The following is an 8110-nucleotide window of genomic DNA, read 5'->3' as shown; positions in this document are numbered from 1 at the left end:
TCAAAAAAGTCATAGGTTAGTATGTCTTCCAAAATTTGTCAAAAAAGTCATAGTATAGTATGTTGTCCAAAATCGCTCAAAAAGTTCATAGTATAGTATGTTTTCGTCCAAAATCGTCAAAAGTCATGGTATAGTATGTCATTCAAAATTGTTTTCAAATAAGCTTTATAGTATAAAAGTATGTTGTCCAAAATCGGTCAAAAAAGTCATAGTATAGGATGTCGTCCAAAATTGGTCAAAAAAGTCATAGTGTAGATTTTTTATCTCATCTTCTCTTCTTTAACCACATTTAAAAGATATACAACTTCACTTAATATACATTAATATACCGTACGTATACATATATGCAGTTTCTACCTCTTTGCTAACTCCCCATGTTCGTGAAGTGTTTGTAAAAATATCGTCTAACGTGGGTTTTTGAGCAGGTCAGTGTCTTTTTTGTGTGATCTGATGTCGTAGTTTGGTCTGCATGGCGGTGGCTCCTCCTCCCTCTACTAACAGAGTTTATTACACCTGTGTGTTTCCTCCTGCACTGACCAGGTGTACGGGTTCATGTCATGTTTTGGGATTTTTTAGCGTTTCCTGTGGTCAGTGGTCACCTGTGCTGCCTGGATGGTTTTTCCCTTCCCTCCCTGGTCGCTGATAACTGCACGCTGTGGTGTCTTGTTTCAGGAGGATCGTGTTCCCCACACATTAACCACTGGACTGGAGACTGATGTCTGAATGACCCCTGTCCTCATGTCGTGCAACATGTGGAAACAAATGAAATGCAATTAAAAGGTTTTGTGTTTGTGGTTTGTTTTCTTGTTCCCCGCAGGATTTGTCGCAGGAAGTGAAGCAGCTGAAGAGCAAAGTGGACGCGCTGGAAGGAGAGAAGAGCCGATATGAGAGGAAACTGAGAGCAACCAAGGTACACATTTAACATCTGTTCAAACCAGCCCGTGTGAACTTATTTTCAAGAGTCTTTATTTTCAGTCCACGCGAAATGCTGTCAGAGTAAAGGCTACAGTCAGAGTCGACAGCGAGAAAGAAGACCGTACAACAGAGGAAACATTTTAAATATAAATTTGTTTTACAGAAAATGAAACACTTTTTTAAAAATCCAGAAACAAATGAACACATTTTTTTAAATACTTTTTTGAATACTAATTTACAAAAAAATAAAATACTTTTTGAAAAAATCCCAAAAATAATTTACAAAATTTGACACAAATTTACATTTTTGAATTTTACAAACATTTAAACACTACAAAAAAAAAAAATCCCAAAACAAATTTACATTTTTGAAAACAAATTCACAAAATGTGAAATACCAGACAGTTGAGAGATGAAGAGAAGCTCTTAGCAAACACAGTGTGAATAATGCACTAATCACAGAAGAATACATGAAACAAGACTTTAACAACAACAACAACTAAATAAATGACTGCTGATCAAACTCCGCTGTGTCAGCAGCTCACTGTAGAGATTTATGTCTTTTTATCACTTCGTCATCATCTCTCTGCTTTTGTATTAGTTTGTTTTGCCAGTTGATTTTGAAGGAGGTCAAAGGTCAAAGTGCCTTTGCTTTTTTTTCCCTCTGAGCTCACACTGCCTCCTCCTCTCATCTGTTAACCCCTCTCTCTCCACATCACTAAAAAGCTCACCCTGTCATTACCCTCTCTGTCTGTCTCTCTCTCCAGCTGTCTGTCTCTTACTCTCTCCATGTGTGTTACCAGTCGCTCATGACTCAGCTGTCCAGCCTGAAGCTGACTGTGGAGCACACGCAGCTGGAGAAGCAGCAGTGGGAGGAGCGCTGGCGCGGCGCACAGGTGCCTCCTCTTCCTCCCTCTCCTCTTCCTCCTGCTCTGATTAATCCTGACTCCTCTGCATCACTCCTTCATCTCTACCACCGCTCCTCTCCTCCTCTTCCTCTCTGCTTGTTTTGCACCTGTAGCTCCTCCTCCTTCCTCTCGATCCTGCTTTTTTGTCAGTCTTGTGATCGTTGAACTTTTGTTTAAAAAACACATTTATATAAAAGGAAAAGACCCAGGAGGAAATCAGTCTGGTGCATGTTGTACGGTGGCCTGGAAGTGCATAGTATTGACCAAATCCTGCAAATGACCCAGAATCGATAAAGTGAGCGTAAAACAAATTATATTTGACTGACATTAAAATATTTATTTTTGTTTTATAGAATTAATTAATACAGTGAACGTTATGGCAAAAGTTTGATACAAGAAGAAGTAAAAAGACAAAGTCAGTGGCTCTTATTTTGAAAGCCAGGTAGAAAGGAAGTGGTGTATATAAGATTATATAGAAAACTCTAGAAAAGGTTTTTGCATTTGTACATTTGTTAAAAATGTTGTTCATTTGTTTTTGGGATTTGGAAAAAGTGTTTCATGTTTTGTAACAATGGTTTGCACTTCCAGGCCACCGTAATGTTGAACTCATGACATCATCAGGGAGTTACACTGAAACGCACACACTTGGACACGCAGTAAACTACATTCAAAGATAGGAAAGACAAAAATAACCTGCACCAAACTCCACAGAGAAAAGGTCCACTGCTGCCTCGTGTGGTCACTTTGTGTCACTGAGGTAAAACCAAACACAGAACATTTAAAGTCAGTGATGGAGGCAGCAGTGGATCCACAGCCGGTGTAAAATGAATCATTTTCTCTATGGACTTTGTGTGGAAGGACGAGGATGTTTAACGCTGAGATTAACAACAATGAAACATAATCTGTAGATATTGTAGTTGTAAAGTGGTGCTGGTTTTATTAAGTGATGCTTTTGTCCCTTTTTTTCTTTTTGTCGTGATCTTAACTCACATGAGAGAGCGACACGTTCACTGACACGACTCTCGCTTTCGTCCACAGACGGAAATCTCAGATCTGCAGCAGCTCGTCGCCTCCAAAGACGCCGAGATCGAGTGTTTGCAGACACAGCTGTTGGCCAGAGACGGCTCCGCCAACAACAACGCACAGAGAGGTAAGTACGACCTCTACAACAACGCACAACCTGTGCAACAACGACTAACCATCGCGTGTCCCTCTCTCTCTCTCTCCTCTCTGCTGCCCTCTGCTGTAGAGGAGGTGTATATCAAGCAGCTGATTAACAAATGTAAGGCATGCTGTGCTGTTTGTGAGTGCGTCTGTGGCCTCTTTAAATCCAACGTTGTGGTCATGTCGTGTGTTTGCTTTGAAATCAGATCCAGACCCTTTCACATTAGGTCCTGGTTCACACCTGACTCCACTCCTGCTGCATTCTGTCATCTGTTGATCGTGATATTGACGTTTTACCAACATGATAACATAACACTGACTGGCTGAATGTGAATGCATGAAAAACATGAACTATTTTATCAGCTGTGCAGTGTAAACAAAAATCACATGACATTTTCTGTCAGAGAGCGAGACGCGTCCGAGTGTGAACCAGGCGTTCTAAACCAGAGTCACATCATTTTAAGTGGAATTCTAGTCAAAAATCTATGAAATTTGGAACCTTCTAAGGAAAAATTACGACATATTTTTATCTGTGAAAAATTCCCCTTAAAAAAATAAGGTTTTGATCTATTTGAAAGGATATTAAAACCAGGTTTTTGTCGTTTTTGTGTGTTGTTGCCATAGAGACTGTAAATAAGTAATAAGAAGTATCAAGGCTCCGGTTGGCTGAAAGCAACTGAAAAATAAAATCTTGTAAAAACAGACCCTGAAAGAAATCTCTCTGGAATGTCATATGCTTCCGTAGTTGTTGCCAATACAATTTAGACTTTTAAAGGTCCAGTGTGTAAGATTTAGTGCCACCTAATGGTGAAACTGTGTTACACACTGGACATTTCCATCCTTGCTTTATTTATAATCCATGTTCACGACCTGTTCCATCATTAAGCAATGTTAATTGCTTAATATGCTAATGCTAATGTTAATTTTCTCCTTCTCCTTCTTTATCCGTTAGACCAGGAATACCAGAGGCTCAAAGCGGGGATGGAGTCTCTGCTGGCGTCAAATGATGAAAAGGTAAATTTTAAATATGTACACAAATGTAAAAACTTACAGCACATACACTGCCCCTGCTGGTTTAAAAAAAAACAAAAACAGTTTAATCCCAGTTTTTAATGGGTTTTCCATCAGTGGGAATGTGTTTAGCCCAGATCCAGATTTTCCTCTGAATTGTTTAGTGAGCTATAAAGAAAACCCCACATTACAGCAATGGGAATGATGTTAATAGCCTTTGTTTTGCTAGTGTTTCTCATCGTTCTTTGGTGAAATTACAGATTTTTGATGTTGTAAATTTGTACAAGTTGTTCTTTATAATAAACATAGTTTTGTAAATGATATTTCAGGACAAAAAACCCTTACACTTTACCAAAACACGAAAAACACAAATAGATTTTGAGATATTTAGTGACTTTTTTAATGTGTTACAATGTTGGTGAAACAAAAATGTCTTAATAAACTGCCTAAAAAATCTCAAAACTCTCGCAGACTAGTTTGACGATCTATTTCCGCACAGAAAACAGAAAAAACACTTAACAAAAGACTTAATATTTTCTTAAATAGATAGAAATGTGCTCTTTCTCTGGTATTTTTCCTGTGCTAATAATCGGCTTCATCTATGTGGCTGCGAGGGCCGGAATGCTAACAGACTGTGTGTTAGCATGACTCAGCGATAGCCAGCAGTAGTGAGTGACCAAATACAGACAGGAAGTTAGCTAAAATTGTAGCCAAAAGCTGTAATAAAAAAATGTGTAATTCATTCACATTCAAATATTTAAATTACAGGGAAAAACAAACAAAAGGCGCTATCAGAGGTGGCTAACCTTTAGCTAATGCCAGCAACACACAGGAAGTTTACATCACTGATTTAGTTTTCCCACACTCATTCGCTGTAATACAAATTTTGTAATTCACATTTAATTACTTAAATTACAGGAAACGTGTGTGGGGAAAAAAAGCTGAAGCTGATGTCAGATGTTTCGCTAACTTTTAGCCAACAGACAGGAAGTTAGCCTAAACATTACATCGCTGAAAAGTTTTCCTGTAAATAGAACTTTTAATGTCCAGGGTCAGAGCTGGTTTGTTTCTTCATTCACATACTTTACATGTATACTTTTTAATTTTTATTTAATTGATTGATTGATTGATTGATTTGCTGATTGACAGGACCGTCGTATCGAGCAGTTGACCATCCTGCTCGGTCAGTACAGGCAGCTGAGCGAGGTCATGGCTCTCACACAGGGTATGTACTAGAATTAAGGTAAATCATTATAAATTAATCTGTCAGTTATTGTCTCGATCGATCGGTTTGTTGTTTGGTCCATAAAACATCACAACATCCTCAAAATAAAGTCAAAGAACTTGTTTTTATTTTATTTTTTAAACACACTTTAAGTAATATTTCAAGGTATTAGAAGTTATTTTTAGGGCTGCAACTAAGTCGTTTTTTAACAAAATGTTAAAAAATATATTGATTATTGGTTCCAAACTCTGAAATAATGATATTTTTCAAATGTCTTGTTTAGTCCATAAACCTAAGATTATTCAGTCTTAATTACATTTTGTTATACGGAGCAAAGACACCAGAAAATATTCACGTTTAAGAAGCTGAAAAAACACAAAATGATGTAAAAAACACTCAAACAAATGAATAAGTCGCTTATTACAATTGTTGTAGTTTTAAATGAAGGTAGTTTTAAGGTGGCAAAGGGTTTTTTTCGCAGTGAAGTCAAGTATGAAATCTCATAATCCCAATTCTTTTTTAAAAACTGTAATCTTGCAGGAAGCAGTGAGGAGGAGCTGAGCAGCAGTTTGAAACTCAGAGCCGTCGCACACAAAGCACATTCTGATATTCTGCCACGCTCAGAGGTCACACACACACACACTCACACTCACACACACACACACACACACACACACACACACACACACACACACTCCCTAGCCCCTTAACCCTGAAAAAGCCCTTTAAAGTTGCAAGTTAAGTTAAAATACAAGTAGACACAGACAGTTGTTTTTGTTTTGTCTCTGTGTAGAAGTTTTCTCGAGGACCTCCACTCTTGTTGTCTTCTTCTCCTTATCAGAGGGATGTAGACATAAGGTAACACACACACACTATCAGTCTTTAGTCATTTAGTCTGTGCAGAAGAGGATTAGGATTAGGATTAGGGCCACATGTACAAAAAAAAAAACATTTGGAAACAAAATATATATACATATATATATATTTTTTTTAAAAAAGCAAATAAACAGCATGAATTTTTATTTTTCTCAGAATTCTGATTTGTGTAAGATCTCAGAATGATTTTTTTTCTAATCTCAGAATGATTTACTTTAATCAGAATTAGTTTTTCACTCACTTTAATCTTAGAATATTTCTTCTCAGAATTCTGACTCTAATCTCAGATTTTTTTCTCTCACAATTCTCACAATTTCAAAAATAAGATTAAAGTCAGAATTATGTCTCAGAATTGTTTTAATTTTGTTTCAAATGTTTTGGTTTTTATGTTGTGGTTTATAATTTTATCATTTCTATTTACATTTTTTTAAGTATTTTATTTTATTTCATTATTTTCTCTGTTAAACTTGAAGTTTGTTTGAATTTATTAACTTTCCTTGTATTTGTGTTTATAAAGCAGTAAACATCACTTTTCTTTGTTGTTTGCAAATTAATCTTTGAATTGCATTTGAATTGTTTGAAAATTTAAATTTTTATCTGTTTTTTGTTGCAGCAGCCAAAACTCCATGGACGTGTCTCTGGCGTCCATGACAGATATGAGCTTCTTTAACGGGTCGTGGTGAGTCCACGGTGTCACTGTGTGTGTGTGTGTGTGTGTGAGACACTGTGATGTCTTTTCATGTTTAATGAGTGTGTTTTTTGTCCTCAGGCATCAGCGCAGGCTACTGTCCAGCAGTCTTGAGGAGTTACAGAGTGGATCTTTAAAAAAGGTTTGTTCTTCTGTTTTAGGGTTATGAAACGCTGCACGCCTCGTACTTGACTGTAAAAACTAAAGAAATTCAATTTGACATTAAACTGCTTATTAATCTGTTTAATAATCTGCACTAATACCTTTCTTTCTAAAATAACAATTATTGTTCTTTTAATCTGCTTTTGTGCTCGCTAACGTGCTAACTCTGTGTGCGTTTGCATGTGTGTCTATCTGCTCTGTGCGTGTGTGTGTGTGTGTGTGTGTGCTACAGACTGTAGAGATCCAGGCTGCTGACAGTGAATCAGATGTAGGGCCAGAGGTACTGAACTGCTGCATGACCTCACATCAGCTGACCTCCAGCTAACCCACTGCTGTACACAGACACACACACACACACGCGCACACACACACGCACACACACACACATCGCAGCACACACACACACACACACACACACGCGCGCACAGACTCTGAGCAAAAGACTGACACTAAAAAGACATTTACACATTTACACAAACATACTTATTGCTAAATGTTACACACTGCTCCTTTAAATCTTAATCTGATTGTTTTTAATGAAGTTTTTCTTTGTTTGTTGCAGAATTGTCACCTGGAGTTGAACAAATACCAGACTCTTCCTGGGAAACTGAGTAAAAAGAGTGAGCAGAGGAAGCAGCAGCTGAACGGAGACTCTGAATATTTGTCTCCTGTTCACGAGCACAGACTGAGTGAGTTTCTGCTGCTCCATAATCCTTAATCTGACTGGATTGACAGGATTTTATCATGTGGAAGAACAGAAGTGAATAATAACACAAACTCACAGAGTGTAAACTTTAACTCTGTCGACTAACTTTGATCCAACTGCTTTTTTCTTTCTGTTTCCTCCTCTCTTCCCTCCGTTTCCTTTCCTCACCTCCTCTCTGTCTCATTGTCTCTTCCTCTCCATTTCCTCGCCTCTTCCTCATTGTATGCTTGCCTCCTTCTTTCCATCTCCTACTCTCTGTCTCCTTGCCTCCTTCTCTTTGTATCCTCATCTTTGCCCCTGTCTCCTTACCTCCTCCTCTCTGTCTCCTTGCCTCTGCCTCTCTGCCTCCTTGTCTCCTCTCCTCACTGCTGCTGCTGCTCTCTTGTCTTGTTTTGCTGTCTGTCTCCTTGCCTCCTCCTCTCTGCCTCCTTGTCTCCTCTCCTCACTGCTGTTGC

General features: G+C 38.1%; 1 protein-coding gene across 4 annotated transcripts; it reads left to right on the top strand.

The window, feature by feature from the left end:
• The first annotated feature begins 210 nt into the window (after nt 1-210).
• Nucleotides 211-7823, top strand: LOC122763056 (liprin-beta-2-like). 4 transcript variants are annotated; one of them, XM_044018158.1, is made up of 12 exons: nt 211-910; nt 1719-1811; nt 2862-2973; nt 3073-3105; nt 3940-4001; nt 5148-5223; nt 5764-5849; nt 6017-6081; nt 6713-6778; nt 6869-6929; nt 7182-7229; nt 7512-7823. In XM_044018158.1, the coding sequence occupies exons 2-12, from the start codon at nt 1725-1727 to the stop codon at nt 7665-7667; spliced, it is 852 nt and encodes a 283-aa protein (XP_043874093.1). In that variant the 5' UTR covers nt 211-910; nt 1719-1724; the 3' UTR covers nt 7668-7823. The 4 variants fall into 4 exon arrangements, with proteins under 4 accessions (XP_043874093.1, XP_043874092.1, XP_043874094.1 ...); XM_044018157.1 differs by having other exon boundaries at nt 1683-1811; XM_044018159.1 differs by lacking the exon at nt 3073-3105 and having other exon boundaries at nt 1683-1811.
• The last annotated feature ends 287 nt before the right edge of the window (nt 7824-8110 follow it).

Source organism: Solea senegalensis, unplaced genomic scaffold (genome assembly GCF_019176455.1).
Source record: "Solea senegalensis isolate Sse05_10M unplaced genomic scaffold, IFAPA_SoseM_1 scf7180000016383, whole genome shotgun sequence".
Lineage (NCBI taxonomy): Eukaryota > Metazoa > Chordata > Actinopteri > Pleuronectiformes > Soleidae > Solea > Solea senegalensis.
This window is presented reverse-complemented; position numbering and strand designations above follow the sequence as displayed.